Raw genomic sequence first — 23,508 nt, 5'->3', positions numbered from 1 at the left:
GGTAGATGCATGTCACTGCAGTGAGTAGTAGTAGAGAAAGAAAGAGAGTTTGTGCAACAGTTTGTTGAGCTCCACAGAGGACACGAGACGTTGTTAAAAGAAGTAAGGCCTGTATCTTAACATGGAATCTGAGGAGGGGGGGTGGGGGTGGGGGGGGGGGGGGTCACTTAAAGTCTGCTGCCAGCGCAAGAAACCTGTTGCATTTGAAGTTGCTCTTTGCAGATCGCAAAAATTCAGCGTACGAAAAGATTTTTTGCGTGTATCCGTTTGTCAGTTCGGCCCAAAAACAGAATCCAGAGAAGGTGTGTGTCCTACAGTACGATGGTTCTATTGTTCAGTGTTGTTTTACTCAATGGTTTTGGTGAGGAATCGGAACATTTTTCGACATAAAAGTCTTCACTTTGTGACATTTTTCGTCTTCAAGATGCAGTACCTGACTTTATTTGTTTTTTTTTATTTTTTTTTTAATTTTTATTGTCTGTGATTTTTTAATACCACTGTGAGTTCTCAGAGTTTTCGGTGTACAGTTTCTATCCCGTGCAGGAGACACTGGAATGAGTTGCTGAAGAGAGAGAGAGAGAGAGCGACAGCGGTGGTGGTTCGGGGGGTGGGGGGGTGAGGGGGGTCTTAAAGAAAAGCTTTTCAGCGATAGTAAGTTTCTTGCTTTGTTGAACACGGAAAAAGGTTTTTTTTTTTTCCAATCATGAAGACAATATAATAAACTTTTACTTACTGTGTGAAAAACTTTCAAAATCCACTGCCGTCAAAGCAGACCGATGCATGTGGAGACCGAATGAAATTATTGTAGTATAAAAGTACTGGAAAATGAGAAATGTACCTTTAAAATTGTTATTTTATTGTAAATTATTCACTTCTGTAATTAATAGATTATTAGTATATCTGGAAAATAATGAATGAATGAATGTATTAGCGGGGTTGAGGAATCAATCAAAAAGCTCTTTGGTGCTGTTGTTGTGAAATATCTTGAAATTTGTGAAACGTGTGGTACAAATGTGCATATATATTATGTATATGGCTACAGACAAAGACAAGTGTGTTTTTTTCATTTTTCTTTCATACATGTTGCTATGAATCAAGTTATGATAAATTTCATGACTGTTATACCTCTTATACACTACAGCTCGATGTGTGTGGGTGTTTTTTTTTTTTTTTTTTAAGCTTCGGCTCACATGATCACTCGTGTTTTAACAAGGGAAGTCAAATAATAAGAAAGTGAAACTAATAAGAGCTTTACAAATTGAATAGGATGTTTTCTAAAGGTAGTAACAGGAGTAGTAGAGTCATGACTCGGAGATTTTAGATTTTCACATTGGCCTGATATAGTTTGTGAGTAGTGGAGAATACATGGAACACAGCTGAGGACGTGGGTTCCACTCATTATTAAGTGTAAGTGGACAAAATGCTGTTTTTTCCCACTCGTACAGTTTAAATGAGTGTCCTCTTACTATCCAGCTATTCATAGCTCAATGAGAGAAGAGAGAAGTTATTAAAATGCTGATACGCTCATCTGTGCACAAACAATAATGGCAAAACTTTGTACGCTTATTTTACCCTGTGTTTTGCCTTTAAGGGTAGATTCTAAAAAAGAATGTAAATCCCACCTGTTTTTAGGTTGAAAAAATATTGAAACTGTATTTTGCATTTACAGATACCTTACCTACTTACTTAGATAAGACAGTAAAAACATGAGCTATTGGTAAGAACTCTCTCTAAATGAAACTGAATGTAATAAGTCAGGTTAGTGCAGCAATAATACAGATTTTTCCAGAGAATTTCTCATTTTTATGTTGGGCAACCAGTATTATTGAAAGCCTGATAACCACTTTTAACAAAAAAAGACCAAAAAAACCCCCTAAACTTTCATCCTCTATCTGTTCTAGAGCTTTCTTTTCTCTACTTTATACATTAAAATAACATGAATGTGATGTACATTTTCAGCCTCACACATGAGAACATAAAGGAAAGGAAACGTATCAAAAACATTACACAACCTAACTCATCGTCAGTTTATCTGATAATGAAGCTCATGAGACATTTGGTTATCAGCACCAGCAAAGTGACTTCAACACCCAAGAATGAGCTTTTCACGCTCAGAGTTCACATATCTGTATTTTTTTTCACTTCTGAAAATCAATGCCCCTCGGACACGGGAGCACCGGTTTACTACGCTCACTTCGTCTGTGCACTTACTGGGACGTAGCTGAGAGGCTGCGGCAGGATGATCCACACTGAACTGTCAAGACGCGTTGTGGTCGGAGTGTGCAGAGAGGAACGCAACACCTCTCCTGGATCATGAAAAGATACACCTTAATTAGTTTTAAAAAAAAAAGAAAAGCAACTATGAATATCTAGTAAAGTAATTCATTTAGTCATTTAAATTATGAAAAAAATAGTCCTGGCCCAGACACATTAAAATATTGTATATTCTACTACTTTGCAGATTAAGATTTTACATGTGACACATATGAGCAATTTATAAAACATGATACATTGTTAAAGAAAACTAATCAACAGAATACGAAGTAGTTCAAATAAGCTCCACCTGCTGTTAAAATGTTACGTCACATATTTCATTTATTGATGCATCCAAATAATAATCTGATAATTCAATATACACACACTATATGTACACTCTGAAAGTACTTTTATCCCCACACGGTTTCCTGTTTTGTTTTGAGTCTGGTTTTTGCTTCAGTCAGAGTAATCACAGTAGAAATGTGAAGACTGTCCAGTAACAGAGAAAAACTGAGGCTCTTTTGTGAGTAGAGCCAAAGAAACCAATCCTCCCCACTGTGTCTTGGGAATCTCCCTGGAGGGAGAGAAAAAAAAAAAAGGTCACATTTACACCTCCTACCCCCTCTCTCCCCCCCCAACACTCACCCCCACCCATTCTCTCTCTTCACCCTAAGTCCAATTAGAAGGAAGGTTGGGGAGGTTTTTGTAAGTGGGGGGTTTGGGGTGTGTGTGTGTGTGTGTGTGTGTGTGTAGTGTGTGTATGTCTGTGTGTGTATGCACGCGCAGGGCTGTCATAGTTGCAGACCACCAACACATTTTCTCCCATCACATGATCCGCTCTTTAAGCTCAGGTCTTAGGAGGTGAAAGAAAGGCTACATCCTGTCTTGTTTTTAGTATCTGTTTTTTTGGCCTTGTCCTTTTCTCGCCATACAGTGGATCTGCGGATTAACATCCTAACAAGTCTTGGTAAAGAAGCGACCTTCTTCTTGCACACTGATCCAGCGACTTTTAAGCTCCACAGTGCAACAAATCTACAGGATTCCCCTCTAGGCATCCCGGGCCTGTGAAAATCCTGCACAGCTTAGTCACTCTGCTTCCTCGTAGAATAATTAATCCCATTAAGTAATCAAAGGATTGAGGGGTGCGGAAACCCCTCAAAAGCGACGGCTCCACTTGTGTATTCTGTAAAACACTTAGCATAAAGCCATTAAACAGCGGTAATTTCTAAATGTGATGAAATCCTACGATGTTTAATTGCAAGTGCGGCACCCTTGCTACTGTACTGACACAAAGTTTGCAGTTTAGAATAACAAGATATTTAATTTTTTAACAGTTTTAATAATGCTATCGATGGCTGCATTTGTTCTCTGAGCTCCACAAGTTAGAATCCTCTCTTCCACTACAGGACTATTCACACAGACTGATGGGGTCAACAGAAATCCTTTTTGACGCCACTATCAGCAGGAAAATGTCAAATATCAGAGACTCCCAAAACTGTTGCAAGACTTACTGAAATGACACTTTTCTGATCTGACATAATTTAAAATGGCCATGGTTAAAATACTGTAATATCCCACCCAACCATACATTAATTAATTGTATGTACAAATTACTTTAGGCAACAGTTGCTGTCATTTATCATTTATCTTACTTATATAAGATAATCTCACTTATTTTAGCAACAACAGAAGGGTAGAATCAAGTGTCGAAACTTGTATATTCCATGATTATAATGGATGAGACGGAGACTCAGGTCACCTGACAAGATGAGTAAAGCTAATATTATTTATCTCTGTTCCTATTCTATTTGATTATTTACGTAACATATGTCATCACATTACTAAATACGTGTGTGTGTGTGTGTGTGTGTGTGTGTGTGTGTGTGCATGCGTGTATGTGTGTCTGTATAACATCAATTCAAAGAAAGCACATGAATTCACTGCTCTATGTCAGTAAAAGGAGATTTAACTTGATTAAAAGGGATTAGCTTGTGATTTTCAAGGAGCAAATAGTCTAGGGACCTAGTGCAGTGTGACAATGATCTGTAGTTAAAAAGACATGAGAGATAACTCAAGAAGTCTTCCAATAAGTGCTTTGTGAATAAATAGGAAGCAGTGCCATCTAACTTTCTCATATAGTATATAACCATGTGTTCTGAAGCCAACTCCAGCAGAATGATAGACTATATCCAGAGGTTTAAGAGTCAAGGCAGGAGAGTGCATATCAATTACATCACTATAGTCCATAACATGAAAAGATTGACTGAACAATTTACTTTCTTCAATTCTGGGTGACACCTGCCTTATTTCTATAAACACAACTAATTTTCTTTTAAGGACTTTGTTCATTAATATGTTTTTTGAAGTACAGCCTTTCATCAAGCCAGAAACCAAGATATTTATAAAGGGATTCTCTTACAGTTGATGTCGCATTGAGAGTAGCAATACTCACTTCAAATTTGCCGTACAGGATAGACATCAAAATGCAAGTTTTGAACTAGCTGGGCCACAGAGGGCACTGCCGTATAGAGAACAGCGTTGTCTGCGTACAAATGTATTGTATTTTTTCTCACCTAATTCATTTATAAATATTGTGAATGAATTTAACATGACAGACACCACTTTAGTTGGTGAAACCTCAGAAAATGATGACTGAGCTTCATGGAGCTTTCAAACTTCTTTTAGATTGCTTTCGCTTTAGCTTGTTTTGGTCTACAACTTTACTGTTTTGGTTGAGTCCAACCGCTCTCATCAACCTTGTTTCAGCAGCAGACAGCAGTTTTTTAGTTAAAAAACCCACAAACAAACAAACAAACAAACTCCCAGCACCAAACAACAGACAAAGTTATGGTGCTTTTCCACTACACAGTTCCAGCACGACTCGCCTCACCTCGGCTCGCCACGGTTCCAGAACAGACCTTTTCCATTACAAAAAAGTACCTACTCAACGTGGGCGGGGTCGTCATAGCACGGCTCCGCAAAACCGCCGTGACTTCGTTTTATACGCGACACAAACACATAAACAATGGAGGACATGAAGGCAGTGGTGTACTTTCTGCTGTATGAGGCTTTCTGTCACACACAAAGCAAGAAAATTGAGCCGTATGGCTGTAATGCTGCTGCCGGTATTTAAAAATTCCGGGTTTGATTCTTGTGTGGGACGGCTCATGACACTTCCAGCGACAACTACCAATCAGCGGCCAGCAGTGTGTCGACGTCACATTTTAGTACCGGCTTGGCTCGCTTGGAACCTCACCAGAGCAGGTACTAAAAAAGTATCAGGTACCAGGTACTATCCCTAGTGGAAACGCAAAAAGAACCGAGGCGAGGCGAGGCGAGTCGAGGCGAGTCGTGCTGGAACTGTGTAGTGGAAAAGCGCCATTAGAGACTAACATGAGGGAGCATTTAGCAAGCTAAACTTAGAAAGCTAAGTGCTCCATCGTGAAGCTTTCAAAATGACAGTGTGCACAGATTTTGCAGCTTTGTGCTCCTCAGACTGCTGCTTTCTCTTGTTACTAAATAGTTCTGAATGGAGCCGATTGCTTGACCTCCAGCTTCAACACATGGAACAATACAGTTGATGTGAGGTATAAATGAGTATATACACTAACAACATGAAAGAAAAACTAATGACTACTCTTATAGTAAATATATGTTCTTTTTTCATTTAAAGCTAGGGTATGTAGTGTTGTAAAGCTAGCAAGAGAGCTAGCAAGATTTGAAAATATCACCTCCTCCTGCCTCCTTTAAGTTCCAGCCCGATGCTCCCCCTCCCGTCAGTGAGTCCGTCCAAGCCACGCCCCCACCAACTCTGTAGTTCTGCAGAGAAGTGCGCTGTTTTTTTCCGGCAACAGCGACAGGTGAAGTCTGCACGCGCGAAGTAGGCAGGGAGAGAGGGGGGCGGATGCAGATCTAGACATGAAGGCACCTGATTGGTTTTTGCTTTTCGGTGTGAAGAGCATGGATTGGTCGGAGTTTTATCAGTCCTGTGGCTGTCACAGAGGTCTGATTTTTTCCGTTCCTTTTTCTAAAGACATAATGTATTGATACCTCTGATAATAGAAGGACCATTTCACCCAGTATAACAAAAAGTGCTTCTGAACAACATTACATACCCTACCTTTAAAGTCAAATAAGAGCTAAATTTAAAAAATAAAATATCCTAAAATACAGCGGATCGATCATATTGGGCTCTTAGATCATTCAACTGTCTGTGGAAGTATTTGCTCTATTTTATGCACTTAACTACAGTTATGGTATATTGGGCTCTAAGCACTTCCAAAACAAGGGGTGACCTATGCCCAACCATGTACCTGAATGCATTCTGCATACTCACTTGCTGCTGATCTGATACAAGTCCTGCTAATGCCACACTTTCTGTCTAGACATAGGGTCAGAGTGTCTGTTCTTGATTAAAATCTCTGTCTGCTTTTCTCTCTTTATAAAGCACATTCCTCTGACTTCTCTCACACTTTGTCTCTTCTCCCTCCCTAACATACTGGAGTCAGTCAGCATAGCTCTGAAGCTCTACCCTGCCCCTGCTCATTGAACGTTGGTGTATTCAAAGTTTATTAATATTAAATGTATTGTGTTTCCCAATTGCACCAAATTTGACACTGCGCTCATTTTCCCCCCCAGGAATGCACCTACCAAGTGTGGAATTGATTGGATAAACGGTTTGAGAGATACAGACACACAGACAGAGATTCCTTCCTTTATTCATACTACTATCATCTCGTTAGTCAAAGAAACGAAGGCGAACATTCACTAAAGCCACCAAAAACTTTTACAGATCAGTGTGGACTGCACACAAACAATACCACAGGAGATTCTCAGAACACAAGGTCTAATGTGGATCCCCATCCCTTACCCTAACCCTAACCCCTGGGGAGAGGTGATGCAGGTGGGGCAGGGAGAGGAAACAGAAGCAGGGTAAACAACCTGGTTCACTAGCCTGGGTATAAGTCGCTCCATACAAAACCCCTCTACTTATGGCACTTTTCCACTACACAGTTCTAGCACGGCTCGCCTCGCCTCGGTACGGTTCCAGAACAGACCTTTTCCATTACAAAAAAGTACCTACTCAACGTGGGCGGGGTCGTCATAGCACGGCTCCGCGAAACTGCCGTGACTTCGTTTTATACGCGACACAAAACACATAAATAATGGAGGACATGGAGGCAGTGGTGTACTTGCTGCTGTTTGAGGCTTTCTGTCACACACAAAGCAAGAACATTGAGCCGTATGTATGCCGTTGTAACTATGGTTGTAACTATGGTTATAACGCTGTTGCCGGTATTTAAAAATGCCGGGTTTGATTCTTGTGTGGGACGGCTCATGACTCTTCCAGCGACAACTCTTCTGACCAATCAGCGGCCAGCAGTGTGTCAACGTCACATTTTAGTACCGGCTTGGCTCGCTTGGAACCTCACCAGAGCAGGTACTAAAAAAGTACCAGGTACTTTCCCTAGTGGAAACGCAAAAAGAGTTGAGGCGAGTCGAGGCGAGTCGTGCTGGAACTGTGTAGTGGAAAAGCGCCATTAGTGTTTTTATTTGTGAATGCAAGATCACTCGCTAATAAAATGAATGAACTCAGACTGAATATCGCTACACAGAGAAGTACAAAGGCTTTTAAATCAGGAGACACCTCAGCCTACAGGACCACCTGAGTGAACCTTAAGAGAGGTATAAGGTCTATAAAGCATAACTACAAACTATGGATAGACGAGGTGAACACGTCTGCTCCCAAGACACTTCAGCCACATCAAAAACACTGTCCCAGCTGATCTAGACCAACACCAGTTTGCCCACAGATCAACAGACCTCTTAAGAAAAATTTGCCATTTTAGCAAATACCCCAAACTGACATAAGTTCAGGTAAAAAAGCCCTTTAGCGACCATAATTATGACTCTTGTCAATTGGGAGTAAAGGAGTTACATTATTATAGAGCCACGAAGTCCACACATTGAGGATGTTGGAGGGAAGAGGTAGGTCAACAAAATATCAGACTTTAACATCACTTCCTGTTTGCTACTGAGAATAAACAGTTTTTTTAGCCATGAAAATGATTGTACCGTAACCTTATCCAAGTAGTTATTATTGACAAAGACAATTGATCTAATTTAGACAGTGTCACCATTATGTATTTCATCCACCAGACAGCACTGGCAAGTTGATTTTTACAGTGTAAAACATATAATACATATACGTTGGCTCCATACCCAAAAGCAAATAGCAATCACAATTTCAAAACTCATGGTATAATTAGGATTCATAAAGTTACACTTGTAAATATGGAAAAATAACTAAAAACTACACATTTTCTGTAAACAGGCTGTCATCACTATAGTGGCACATACAGCATGGTAATGTATATAAAGGATTTCATTGTTGCCAAGAAATGTGTCCAGAACATCCTGTAGAACCTGTAACATGCTGAAATAGTGATCACATCATGACAGGGACCACTAAAGGTTGTGCAGATGCCTTCACGGGATAGATGGTCTGCCATTTACCTTGCAAGGCAGCTGGATTCATGAGATCATGCAAGAATCCATCCACCATGTGGCCTAATCATCAGTGGTTCAAACATCATCGTATGAGGAACTACTGGAAGCTCGGGGCGTGGTTTAGATGTGACGGCAGAAAGAAGTTAACCAGTGATAGATGGTGATAGACAGATGGTTCATCCAATCACCTGCCCAGTATTTTTTAACCCTAACCCTTATCCTCTGCTCCCACTGCATCACTCTCTTGCTAGTTGGATACTTTCTTATATATTCCCTGCAGATTCTTTTTATTAAATTGTGTTTTTCTTCTTCTTCTTTTAAACCATAGATTGCTACAGCAACACTTTCATATCTACACTGTGGAGGTCAGACTGCTTCAATGTTTTCTCAAAGCCTGTGTCATAAGCAATTTTATAAAAATGTTCTGAGCCTGAATACCACATTCACAGATACTACCTTCATCATTCTACAGAATACATTCAACTGTGAACAACCCAAACATTTCTACTTTTAATATCGGTATAAATATGTGCAATTCAACTGTGCCGACATAGTAATGCAACAGTGCTATATAGCACAACCTCAGATGTACAAATTGAGATGTATGCGATGCAGCCAACCACAGCTCTGCAACAAAAAAAAATACCCATGGCCCAAAAAGACCACCATTTTACAAGAAAAGTCCCTTAAAGTAATGGCAGGCAACAGAAAAACAAGGTAAACTATTACTCTTTGTATTATTCATTTTTAAATTATTAGGGTTAGGGTTAGGGTTATAACTAGAAATGCCTTTTTTTCTGTGTGTGATGTCACCCTAATTTAAAGACTACAGGCTGAGAGTGATTAAGCAAGAATGCACAAAACCACAAGTCAACAAATCTACATTAACTGACTTTTTTGGCCACTTGGGGGTGCCAGAAACAAGTAGTGAACACAACACTGACAAATCACCATCTTTTAAGTTGATGTGTTTAATTTGTCAGCAAACAGTTGCTTATTTCTACATCCAGCATTTACAGAGCAACATTATCATTCACTTAGAGTAATGTTTCTGTCCACCTGGTGAATAAAAGTCCAATATCGGACAGTTAAACAAAGAGCTGAAACTCGCTATAAAGCTCTGAGGAGAGCTGCAGATTTGCTGATAATTCTTTATAGGTTCATCACAACGCTATGCCTCTTACACTACACACAGAATACACACACATTGTTATTATAAAAATAGCAATTATAGCTTCTTATGGCACACTGGAGTGGTGACCCAGCTGATCCAGGAGGCAAGAGAAAGCAGAGGAGACTTTGCAGCACTCTGGTAGACCTAACTAACGCCTATGGATTTATTCCACTCAAGCTCGTTGAAATAGCACTGTTCCAGAGATGACCCGAAATCTCATTCTAGACTATAACAGAAATTTCAGGTTGAGAATCTCCTAAGGGGCAATGACATCCAACTGGCAAAGGCTGGAGAAAGGTATAATCACTGACTACACAATCTTGGTGTCATTCTTCTCATTGGCCATCAACATGATTGTCAAATCAGCTGAGGTGGAATGTAGAAGCCCCGTGTCTACATCGGGTATTGAGCAGCCCTCTATGACAGCATTCCTGGACAACCTAACCGTGATGGCATCATCCATTCATGGGTGCAGATGGCTCATTCATATGCAAGGATGAGCTTTAAACCAGCCAAGTCCAGATATCTGGTCCTGAAGAAGGGAAGAGTGGCCAAAATTCCAAACCCAAAAACCCAAATTCCATTGGAGACAGAAAAATCAGTCACTGGTGCCATGATCAAGTCCGAAGGTCTTTGGCAGACACAATCAACAAAGTGAATCAAAACAGCAAGAATCAGCGAGCCCCCAAACAATCCATCACCTTCATTAGAGCTAAAGAAAAGGCACAACATCAGCCTAGCTCCTCAGGAGGATTTCTTTCTACCGCACAGGACTGGCACCTCTGAGTTCGCAGAAAACATTGCAACCACTTTACTCCACCCAGACATGGTGTTAACATCAGAGTCTACAAAGCAAGTAGTCCTCAGTTGTGGAACTTGCTGTTCCTTGTGAAGACGGGATTGAAGAAGAGAGCGAGCGCAAAAGGGCGAAATACACAGATCTTGTCTCAGAGTGCTGGACCCATGGCTAGAGAGCCCAGTGAGCCAGCCGAAGTTGGGTGCCAGGGCTTTGCTGGCCATTCATTACAGAAAACTTTTAACTCCTTGGAGTAAAAGAACTGCAGTGCAGAAAAGCCACAAAGTACATTCTAGAGGCTGCTGAAAAGGCCTTGTGGTGGCTGTGGATCCTGTGTATACTAGGACTTTACCATGGGAATCTTTCCAATCGTTCCCATACTGACATAGTGTGAACAGGCATTAACAACATTAATCATGGCTGCAATCCAATTAGATGTGTTGTTCTTTGTAAAAATGTTGTTTGTGAAAAGGGTCCATCACTGTCACTAAAAAAAGATAAGATTATCAAAGAGTAGACATGTTGACATGTCATTGTACATGTACAATGAAATAGCCTACATGTAAAGAGTCCTGACAAACATATGGTTCTCACAGACATTGCTCTATTTTAACTAACCAGTCTCCAGACAAACAAGGTGTTAGGCAAACATCATGAATACTGTAAAAAAAGGCAACTGTTGGTCTGCAACAGGATGAAACAGGATCTGAACACACTATTTCCTGAACTGCCAATGAGAGACGCAATCAAGTTACATCATAGGAAGCATAGGATCCAGTATTTCTGAAGCTTGACCCTTAAGTTACGACAACCCTCTACTGCTTTTGAACAGTGTTTCTAAAAATAGTTTTTACATGAGTTCCCAGACTTTATGTAAGTACAGTACTGAATTGCTGGAGTAACCCTTTAACATACATTTTTATACATCTGGTCACTGTATGAACCCTTGAACAACAGCAGCAGCAGCAGCAGAGATACAACATCCATGAATGCATGAATATTATGACACCTATTTGCCTAAATGGGTGCATCTGAGGAGTTTGAGGGAAATCATATCCCTTTGAACTCATCATAAAAGACTCAGGGGAAAAAACAGGTATTTCTAAAATGAGGGCACTGCTCCTGTAGGCAGAAGCCCTTCACTTGCATTAATTTGCTATTTTTTGCATGCGGCCTGAAACGTTTGGATGAGCTCTCTAGGGGCTGTCGTCAGCTTCACCAATGGCAGTGCTTACCACTTCAATCTGTAGTGCTTTTCCACCATCAGAGAGCTGTGCGTGTCTGTATGTGATGTGTGACTGCCAGTGTGCTGGTTGTGCAGGGGGCACGGTTCAAAATCATCTTCAAACAGTCGCTTACAAGCTATTGTGCAGAACCTGCTGCGTCAAATGAGAATGGATCAGAGCTTTAAAAATGAGAAAACAGCAAACCAAGAGTTTTTTAAAGGGGAAAATGTGTGCAATCATGTCATTTTACCTGTCACTCAACAGTTCACTCAACAGGACATTGTGTTGGCCAGTGTGTGTGTGTGTGTCTATGTGTGTGTGTTAGAGACAGAAGTGGACAGACTGAGAGCGCATATACATTCGATTCTGCAGAGGTATCCAGCACTTCAAGCAATAAATCACTAAACAATTCACATCTTATGACTAAATAGATTTCCACTAATTTGAACTTTATAAATAGGGCTTTTGTTAGAGACAGAACTTTATCTGAAATGTTCTGTTGTATCTGAGTAAGAAACCTTCTGTTCTGATCTGCTCCTGTTTTAATTTGCTGGTGCTTCAGAATGATGTACTTTTTTTTACACCATTATTTCCATCAATACAACAACAGAGTCATGTCAAACAGTGAAACTTGATACTTCCTGCAGATATTTTACATTAAAAGTTCTCTAGACCAAATTTAGAGAAATAAAGCAGGAAGTATGGCATGATTGTGTTGTAAGTAAAGCTCATTCAGTAGGTTTGACAGGTTGTCATGTTTTGTAGTATTTGTTAGTTATTATCAAGGCTGCATTAGTACCCCCAGGGGCACTGAAGCACATGTTACCCTTTTTCTAACTTTTATTTTTCTGTGATTCTGATAATACTAATTATTATAACGCTGCTTTCAGGTGGAAACCTTGTAACTCCATATTTTGTTTTGGGCACACTAGGTTTCTGACAGTGATCGTAATTATCAACATCAAGAGAATGCGTCAAGCCTTGTGTCATATTTCTGTGGAGCCCGAAAAAAAAAAAAAAAAAAAAAGAAAAGAAAAAAGGTGCATGCATTTTTTTCTCCCATCATTGAGGGCCCCTCTGCTCAAGGACCAGTGGGCAATTGCCCAGATTGCGTATACGGTAGCTCCAGCCATGGTTATTATGATAGTTGTTGACTGGAATCTACACTTCTGATCAGCTGCTATGTCATGTACTTGATTTGAAAAATGTCCACATGCCTTAAATTGTAACATAAACTGGCAACTTACAGTATGTCATTGAGTCATTTTTGTACAGCTATTCTGTTCATCCGTTATGTTAGTGAATATGTGTAACTGATAGCAGAAACAGAGTTTTATAATAATATTGCGAATTAAACATGCAGATCCATGCAGATATTTTTTTTAATACTGTTGGGGCCAAAATATACATTAATTCATATTATTATTCATATTTATTGTTACCAATTATTATATAAAAACACTTTGTTTACTTATTTAGATTGATTTGGGATATTACTTCTTTTGTGCTTTGCCGGTCCCACTGGGGGTCGGAGCGGAGGTAATTTAAGAAGTGATTGATATCACCTGACAGCTAACATGGGTGAGAGTGCTGGAAGCGACACAGTTTTTTGACTGCGAAGGGCAGATCGCCTATTCTTTTGTTTTGTAATCATATATGTTAATAAATAGTTGAAGTGACTTTTGATTCGCGGCTTCCTTTTGTTTTGGATTTCAGTCGCAAGTTCACCCTCTCAGGAGCGGAAGATTTTAAGTTTGATGCCGCAACAAATACATAGGGGAAATACTCTGCTTTGAACAATACTACTTTGTTCATCATTATTTATGTAGGTTATGTGTACATCTTCTCCTTCAGTGAAAAAATCAGAATCTATGAATATGCAAGTATTCTTTCTTTCAAAGGCTTAACTGCTGGACACAAGATGTCTGCTCAGATGTAAGGTGTTCACAATGAAACCTCTTCCAGTCAACAAATTAATGTGAAAACTGCAATCTAGGTTCAAACTCTACAAACACATCATTGTGTACAGTGAAGCTCAAACATCCAACTGATGGAACAAGAAGCAAAACACATTTTTAGGCTACTTTAATGTAGCCTTGTCATATCATGGCGGACACCTGATCCAGTTAATTAGCTCAGTATTGGCACCCATACAGATTTTTTTCATCAGATTGATGCATACCTTCCAAAACGGTGCCTGTACAGTAAGTCGTTGACTTGCCCTTATTCAAGGGAGGAAAATTAGATCATCACCTCACAAACAAGACTACATTACTAAAGAATGAACTATGTTGATTCTATCACGTATGAAAGTTTTTAAGAAAGTCATTGCTGTTCTTCTACATTTCTTTTGCTTTCAAAAAATACATAATTTTCTAAAGATACAATGCAGTCTAATTTTCAGTTTATACACATGGTTTAGCAACAGCCCATGAGTTATCATCAGTCATATAATTACAAAGTACAACCTTTTGACCTTTAATAATTTGGTCTACCCTGAAAACTCCTGTTTAAAGTATAATATTACACATAATCTTGCTCCTCCCCCACTGACAGAGTTTGCTTCATTATGCTCAGGTAACATTAGATAACATCAGATAATGTCATCAGGCAAACAAGAGCATATACAGAGGTAACTGTGGTGCAGCACATGTACCTTAAATAATTTATTGATTTGTAATTCTCTCTCTCTCTCGACTCCAGCTCATCCAAAACTTTTAACCTGGACTGGGAAACATTATCACATTTCACTGATCGTGGCTCCTCTACTCTGGCTACATGTTGCTTTTTAGAATAGAACGTTCATCTTCTTTGTGTGATTTTTTTGGCAACATCCAACTTTATGGATTTTTGAATTGTTTTCGCTTTATGTATTATAAAAGCTCTTTGTTTTTTTATTGTAAACACATTTGCAACTGTGTTTTGAAAGGTAAACACATACATAGTTTATTATCATTATTATTTATTTATTTGCCTGCCCGGGGTCTGAAATGTAACTATCTAGCTGTTGAATAGACACATAGAATAATAAATAAACAGGTATATGAACAAAAAATGATGCCCACACACCTCTGCTCATCACTCACGCGCCCCTGCTTGTGGAACATCCGGTTCCTTCAAGTCATGTGATCAGCTGATCCACTGTCATTCATGTTGTATAGCTCCAGCTAGCACAGCACATCGACCAACGTTAGCTTGCTCAGGTTTTTTGGTTTCTCCGACGATGGCAACACTGGTGGCAAACAGGGCGATGGACAACGGCCTGGCAGGAGCAGCGAGGACACACACCCAGGCTGTGACCAGGAATTATATCTCCCAACCCAGGCTGAGTAAGTGACTGACATTAGCTGGCTGGTGGATGGAGCTGCTAACAAGGCTGCTGTGCTGAATTCGAGGCCATGGGAATCATAGTAGTAATTCTAGTCACAATTTCTAACGCTAGTAAATCTCTTCTGTATTAAGACTGCAAAATATAAAAATGTATTCAATGTAACATTCGTGTCACTCTCCAGTTGGTCAGAGTCAGTAATGATGTGTCATTACAGTCCTTGATGTCAGTATCGGTAACTGAATGCTGCAGTTAAAGTGTTGGTCTATAAACGCATGAAACATATGCATGACCTGTGTTAATTATAAAAGACAGAATACACAATGTCAATGATGACTTTGGATATGACTCTATGGATTCCTATTGGACGCGAACTCAGCAGCAATGTTAGCTAACAAGCTAGAAACGATTCTCAGCAAACGAGCTGTTTTTTGCGAACTAAATGTTGCCAGTTAAAAGTGTATTGTGTAGATAAATGAACATTATAAATGTCATTATTACGTGCATGCTGTACCTATTAAATTAGCTACACAAATGTCAGTCGTGTCAAATAGCAAACTAGCTAGCCTTAAGCTAGTCTGCTAGCTCTTGCTAACAGCAGCTGATCTGGCGCAGCATCCAGCTGAATAGAGCTACAACTCTGTTCACATTTGTACCAAGCGTGTTTATTTAATACATATGCATTTTATGTTCATTTATATTATGTTTCATTCATCCATGTCGTGTTGACGGCGTACGGGCTCGATGTTATTTCAACCTGACAGTTAAATGTCACCATCGTCGTGGATTAGCTAGCAGTGCACAGTCAGCTGACTGCGGTTAATGATGAATGAATGAAGCGACGTTAATATGATGATTTTACATGAGTTAAGAGTGCGGGAGGTCTAAGGTGGGCTCTAACGTCTTTATAGTGTCCTTACAACCGAAATGTTACAGTTTGGCGTTTTGGAGAATACTGAAGGTTATGTTAGCTATCGTTCTAGCATTTTGCTGAGGATGGTGACAGATGGGATGATCTCTCATGTGATCAGTCACATGAGCTGCAGGCTGCAGTGGTGAACCTGCACCGTCTGGCCTGAAGGAAGGAAACCTTGTTTTTTTGTCTTTACATTAGTTTGAATGAGAGCTTTGTAAAGCAGCCTTTTGATTTGGATACTAATAGAATTTATATTTATATAGTATTTGTAATACTAATTTTTTTTCTATGAAAACCGTTTTATTACATCATTAATCTTGACACAGTATATCTGTATGTATGATTCAATCACCAAAATAGATTGTTTATCTGCATTGGTTCAGTACTGGATTGCTTCTGATACATTGCAAATTAAATGCTTGTAACACTGAACTTTGTACACCGACTACAGTAAGTAAATAAGGTACATTTTATTCTTTTGAGATTATATTGTTGAGAATAATTGAAAATTGAGAATTTTCTGTTTATCAGCTTTGCATCAGAAGTCTGTTACCAGACAATTACAAGGTGATGCCAAATTCAAATTCTTCGTATTTTCCAACCAACCATCCAAAACCCAAACATTTTTACATTATTACTTTCCTCTATGACTAAGAAAAGCAACAAATGTTCACATTTACAGAGGTAAAACCAAAGAATGTTTGGCATTCTTACTGTAAAAGTGACTGAGAGGATTAAATCAATTATCCAAACAGTTGTCAACACTAGAACGGTCACAATAATGACGTTATCGACTTATCGTACAATATCAACACGTCATTATCAACATCATCACGTCTATATCTTAACTTATCATATGATACATGGACATGACCGTGATCATTTTTTGACCTCAATATTACCACACTTCACATTAGCAGCTAAGACTCTATTCATGTCTCATTGGCTAAACAAGTAGTGTCCTTCATTCCTCACTGTGTACGTCCTGAGTGGAGACTGTAGAAGAATTAAAGGTAAATAACTCTGTCTCCAACCATAATGGCACTCTGTGTTTTTACACAAGTGTAGCGCCCACTCTCCAATCATTATCATGCTATTATATTATCATTATATCAGTGCTATAAAATGGTCTTCAAATGACTAATATTGTTTATTGCGATTATTTCTTAGACAATATATAGTTATAGTGACAAAGTTCAAATTCCTCGTATTTTCCAACCAACCATCCAAGACCTAAACATACTTGTAGCCTATTACTTTCCTCTTTGACAATGCAAAGCAGCACATTTTCAAATTAAAGGAGCTGAAACCAAAGAATGTGTGACTGAAACAATGAATCAATAATCAAAATAGTTGTCGATACATTGTTGATGTTGCAGCTCTAGACCAAATGATAAATGTAGAGAATACTCAGTCGTGGTCATTTTAATTTAAAGTACTAGTGAGTAAAGTTCTAACATTAGTCTGTGGTATTTGAATAGAGATGCTATTCATACTTTTACTCTAAAGTGTGATAATCATCCTAAAATGACTTAGAAAGTACAATGTCACGCTAATTAGGTGAAATGACATGACTAACTTTATAACAGTGGTCTTCACCTCTGTTTTGATTAAAGTAATTAATCACAATGGCTTAGGTGAGTGTCCTTTTAGAAAAGGTTCATACAACTGTCCCTTTATCTTACTTTATAAACATAATTTATGAAGCCTAATCTACTGTGATTAGTTGAGACAGTTGTTAATGTTCATACGGTAGCCTCATTGTTCATTTTGTGGCCATGCTGATGACATTATTTGAATCCCAGATCTCAACGTTGTGTTATCCTGTGATGTTGAGGCTTTCCTGCGACTTTGATTACTGAACACTGCCCAAGCCTGCTAAGGTGATGGGTTTTATTTTTTTTTTTCTTTTTGTGCAAGTGTCAAAGAGGCAAGCATGGACTAAAAGCCTCTTAGCAAACTGGAAGGAAATGACTTAATGGAGCCGGGGGCCATCTGAGAGCCAAACAGAGAGAATACAACATGTGATAAAACCTCTGTCCTAAAAACATCTTACCATCCCACCTCTGAAATTCTCTAATTTTGTTCCAGCAGTACTCACTCACTTACTCACCTCACCATTTCGGTGTAGTTTTATTGACATCAGTGTAAAATGGATGCATTACAGGAGTCCCAATAGAAAGGCGTGTTCACTAAAGCTCAGCAGGAGGTGGGCTGAGAAGCCGGGTCAGATGACGTACGTCGACCCGCTCAGATGGACTGTCAAAGCATCACTGTTGTAGGAGTGGATGAGTGCTCTGGCAAAAAGCAGCAGTCTTATTCTACAGTCGATAGTGCGTATTATTCCAGAGTGTCATAACTCCGGAACGGTTTCTGTTTGTTGAACAGCTGGCTCGTCCTGTTCCTGTTTGAACTGAACCTTCCCCTTTTTGTAGAGAAGCTTAAAAAGCTAAAAACTAAACATAATAAATCAATTTTCAGTGTGATGAGCTTATAAATTTATTTTTTTAATTGGTTTTCGACAGAAATAAGAGTTATATGTTTTGTCATCATATTAATAGCACACAGACAAAAAATAAATAATAATAATAATGCCATACATCCACTTTCCACTGACTGCCCCAATTCCTTACCTTGACAGAAGCTTTCCTCTACATTAAATGGTAAATGGACTGTACTTATGTAGCGCTTTTCTAGTCTTTTTTTTTACATTTTTGAAATGTATTTATTTGGATAAACCCCTTGAGATGCATCATCTCGTTTTCGAGGGGGTCCAAACATAAACAGACATTGATTCAACATACAAACATAGACTAGACAATACAAAAGACAATACAAAAAAAAAATACAGAAACCAAAAGATAAAAAAAAAAAGACAAAGACAAACCACAGTTAACATCATGATGACATCAGAGCAATACATGCGATTGAGGAGGTCTTCGAAGTATTCCTTCCACCGATCCACGACGTCCCGAGTCGAGGTCAGCAGGGCATCGCCCCCCCCCATACACAGTATTGACGGTGCACTGCTTCCCCCTCCTGAGACGCCGGATGGTGGTCCAGAACCTCTTTGAAGCCGTCCGGAAGTCGTTCTCCATGGCCTCACCGAACTCCTCCCATGTCCGGGTTTTTGCCTCAGCGACCGCCGCAGCCGCCCCCCGCTTGGCCTACCGGTACCTGCCTGCTGCCTCCGGAGTCCCACAGGCCAAAAAGGCCCTATAGGACTCCTTCTTCAGCTTGACGGCATCCCTCACCGCCGGTGTCCACCAGCGGGTTCGGGTATTGCCGCCACGACAGGCACCGACCACCTTGCGGCCACAAGACTGGTCGGCCGCCTTGACAATGGAGGCACGGAACATGGCCCACTCAGACTCAATGTCTCTCGCCTCCCCCGGTACATGGTCAAAGTTCTCCCAAAGGTGGGAATTGAAGCTCTCTCTGACAGGAGACTCTGCCAGACGTTCCCAGCAGACCATCACAATGCGTTTAGGTCTGCCAGGTCTGACCGGCATCCTCCCCCACCATCGGAGCCAACTCACCACCAGGTGGTGATCAGTTGACAGCTCCGCCCCTCTCTTTGCCCGAGTGTCCAAGACATGCGGCTGCAAGTCCGACGACACGATTACAAAGTTTGGGCCATAGGCACAAACAACAGTCAGGATCCATCCCCCCACCCGAAGGTGGAGGGAGGCTACCCTTTCATCCACTGGGGTAAACTCCAACATACAGGCGCCAAGCCAAGGGGCAATAAGTATTGCCACCCTTGCCCGGCGCCTTTCACCAATGGCAACTCCAGAGTGGACGAGAGTCCAACCCCTCTCGAGAAGACTGGTTCCAGAGCCCTTGCTATGCGTCGAGGTGAGGCCGACTATATCTAGCCGGAACTTCTCAACCTCGCGCACCAGCTCAGGCTCCTTCCCCGCCAGAAAGGTGAAGTTTCTACGTCCCTAGAGCTAGCTTCTGCAGCCGAGGATCGGACCGCCAAGGCCCCCGCCTTCGGCTGCTGCCCAGCTCACACTGCACTCGACCCCTTTGGCCCCTTCTACGGGTGGTGAGCCCACAGGAAGGGGGTCCCACGTTGCCTCTTCGGGCTGTGCCCGGCCGGGGGCCCGGCTACCAGGCGCTCGCCATCAATCCCCACCCCCAGGCCTGGCTCCAGGGGGGGGCCCCGGTGACCCGTGTCCGGGCAAGGGAAACCAAGGACCATATATATTATTCATCATAAGGGGTTTTTGTGAGCTACGCTTTGTCTGGTCCCTCCCCCCGGACCTGTTTGCCTTACGTGACCCTACCAAGGGCATAAAGCCCCCGACAATGGAGCTCCTGGGGTCATTGGGACACTCAAACCCCCTCCACCACGATAAGGTAGTAGCTCAGGGAAGGGTAGTAGCTCAGGGAGCTTAGATTGAGAATAGAAGTGGTCCGAGTGTTGACTCTTGAGGGACACCACATTGTTGAATAAAGAAATCCGATTTCGGATTGAAATCCATTCAAGACACAATGTTTTCTGTTGTGAAGGTATGAGCTAAACCATCTGACTGCATTAATATCGCACCAGTGAGTTCACCATGTTCTGGGGCAGAAAACACATCATTTGTAAACTTTAAAAGAGCAGTTGTCGTCGAATAATTGGACTTGAAGCCAGACTGGAATGGTGATAAAATGTTGTTAATAGTGGGAAAGTTGATTATAAATTAGCTTTTCAAATACTTTAGCGATGGAATATATGATTGAAATTTGCCTGTAATTATTGGTGTGAAGTACATCGCCTCCTTTATGGAGTGGGATGATGCGAGCGCATTTCCAAACAGTTGGTAACTCACAGGTGGATAGTGTAAAGTTAAATAGATCAGCAAGAGGATATATTAGAATATGGCCCTCAAGTCCTGAACTGCTATTTACCTTCAGATCGTTGATGGCGTTCTATACTTCTGAGGGAGAAATTTTCCTAAATGAAAAAGAGCTGGAACACACCGGGATATGGATGGAGGAGGACGCAGATATATCAGATTCAGGTAGTAGTGAGGAACAGACAGTCGAGAAATGCTGATTGAAAGTTTGGACAATAGCTAATGAGTCATTATCAGCTCTTATTTTATTAATAGTAAGTTTGTCAGATGTACTAATAATGGTTTTAATTTTATTCCAGAATTGTTTAGGGTTCTTAAAAGTCAGATGCGACATATTCTTTATAGTAGTTGGATTTTGCATTACGGGTTTTTGTTAGGCTCATATTACGTAGTTGCCGGTACACTTCCCAATCAACATTATCTCGTGTTTGACGATAAGTTGCCCAGGCTTTGTCCCTCTCTCTAAAAAAACTAATAAGATCAGAATTGATCCAAGGGAGATGTTTGCCCTTGACTCTAACAGTTCTCCAGGGTGCATGCCTGTTCACCACTTCAGTAAATTCATTGTACAGGAAATCCCAGGCATCCTGAACAAAAGGTATAAGTTGGTATCTGTCCCAATTAATATTGATCAAATCATTAATAAATAGATCAGGGTTCAATTTCTTATATTGTCTGATTTTAATCAATTTTGGGGGTAATAATTAATTACATTTTTACATACACAAAAAATAATTGAGTGGTCACTGAAGCAGTCAGACATGATACCAGCCTTTAAAGTTCTATCAGGGTGTGACGCAAGAATCCAGTCGAGCAAAGATTGTGTTCTAGGGGTAATTCGGGTTGGCTCCTTAATTAGTTGGATAAGATTAATACTATTAGATAATTTTCTTTCTTTATCAGATGACTTATCCAACCAGTTTTTGTTGAAATCTCTAAGTAAGATTGCTACTGGAGATGGAGTTATAGTAGAGATCATGCAGTGAAAGGACTCAGCTGGAGATGAGGAGGTGAGACCTGAAAAACCATCTTGTTTTGAATGAAGGATCAAACTTTTATCACCTTTTAACATAAATAAAACATCATCCAAATGTGTAGACGATCAATCACCAACCTTTTTATTTAAATTCATCCCAAAAGGTTGGATTTGAGACTAATCCAGTCACACCACAAACAAAGGCCTCTTTCAAAGGGAGGAAAATGAATGAAATAAAAACTGCTGTCAAGGAATTGTGATAAGGATAATACATAAAATTAGATCAATAATGGTTCTCTCTGTTCTAAAGAGTCCTTAGTCAGATTAATATACCCAAATCTCATGTACTGTTCATCATACTGATCTAGCTTTAACTTAACAATACTTACATCCCATCAATACACAGTAATGTAGGGTGTTACCACATTGAGAGCTGTTCCACTAAACACACCAAATGCAAATCTAAACTTTTACAAACTACATACAATTAGTATAGTAATAAAAATGCACATATGTATTTACCTCCTTCCTGTAGATTCCAGGCCTTGGGAATATTTCAGGCTGGCAGACATGTAACTACGTCTGGGTTTCTAGCTAGTCTAGACTTGTTATTTATCTTACACTGGCCCTTTATGCAGCCCCTCAGTTCAGCCTCTGTCTCTTAACATGCAATTTTAGCTCCTGTCTTTTTAACAACCCCCTCCATATGAGTCATGTAAAGTTACTGCTGATGCAAACCCAAAGATTTCTTGCTTAACTACGTCAAATTAAAAGCTTTTAAAAGAGGTTGTACAGAAAGTAAAATGTGTTGAGCTTCATTAGTGGTGCAAAAAACAAATACAATTGTGGACACAACAAGATATGGAGATATTTGGAGCTCTTTGTCGAGACAGTAAGAAATAATACAGGGAGGAATAGTGCAAGCAGAAAAAGCCAGAGTGATGATGATGTTTGACTAAGAGCTGCAGACTACCAGTACACCTCCAACAGGTAAACTACTCATTTTTACTTTACCATGCTGTGTAATGGAGTCATGGCCCGGCATGGTGACTACGTCCAAAACAATGGAAAAACACCATAATGTATAGCAGATAAACATGTGTTGTTCACCTGAAAGTAGAAATAATTGTTAGAAACCAAGTGTTCAGAGTCTGAAGTCAGTGCTTTTTGTGCACAGGGATTTACCTTATTATTTGACACTTGGACCATGTTTAATAATGTTTAATCTGACATTATAACATTGTATATAGGAGTGAAGATAAGAAAAACATAATGGGTCCCCTTTAGTGTAGTAGTTACGTTTGTGCGTGTATATATGTTGTCAAGGAGATTTAATTTTAAATTTTAAGAATTGAAGAAGTAGGAGACATATTGTGCCAAGCAATTAAACTCCCGAAATTAACAATATTTTCTTGTTCATAGATTCTGGATTTTTAATCAGGAGGAAGCTGTAGATGCCATTTTAAGAAATTTGAA

At 40.1% G+C, this 23,508-nt stretch overlaps 1 protein-coding gene across 1 annotated transcript in view; it reads left to right on the top strand.

Moving 5' to 3' along the window:
• Positions 1 to 15,099: 15,099 nt before the first annotated feature.
• Positions 15,100 to 23,508, top strand: part of atp6v1ba (ATPase, H+ transporting, lysosomal, V1 subunit B, member a) — a 45,464-nt gene continuing 37,055 nt past the window's right edge. Inside the window, exon 1 of the mRNA XM_062430350.1 lies at positions 15,100 to 15,291. Within this exon, the coding sequence (XP_062286334.1) occupies positions 15,186 to 15,291 (106 nt within the window). The 5' untranslated portion in view covers positions 15,100 to 15,185. The remainder of the gene's footprint in view (positions 15,292 to 23,508) is intronic.

This window comes from Scomber scombrus, chromosome 12 (assembly GCF_963691925.1).
Source record: "Scomber scombrus chromosome 12, fScoSco1.1, whole genome shotgun sequence".
NCBI lineage: Eukaryota > Metazoa > Chordata > Actinopteri > Scombriformes > Scombridae > Scomber > Scomber scombrus.
This window is presented reverse-complemented; position numbering and strand designations above follow the sequence as displayed.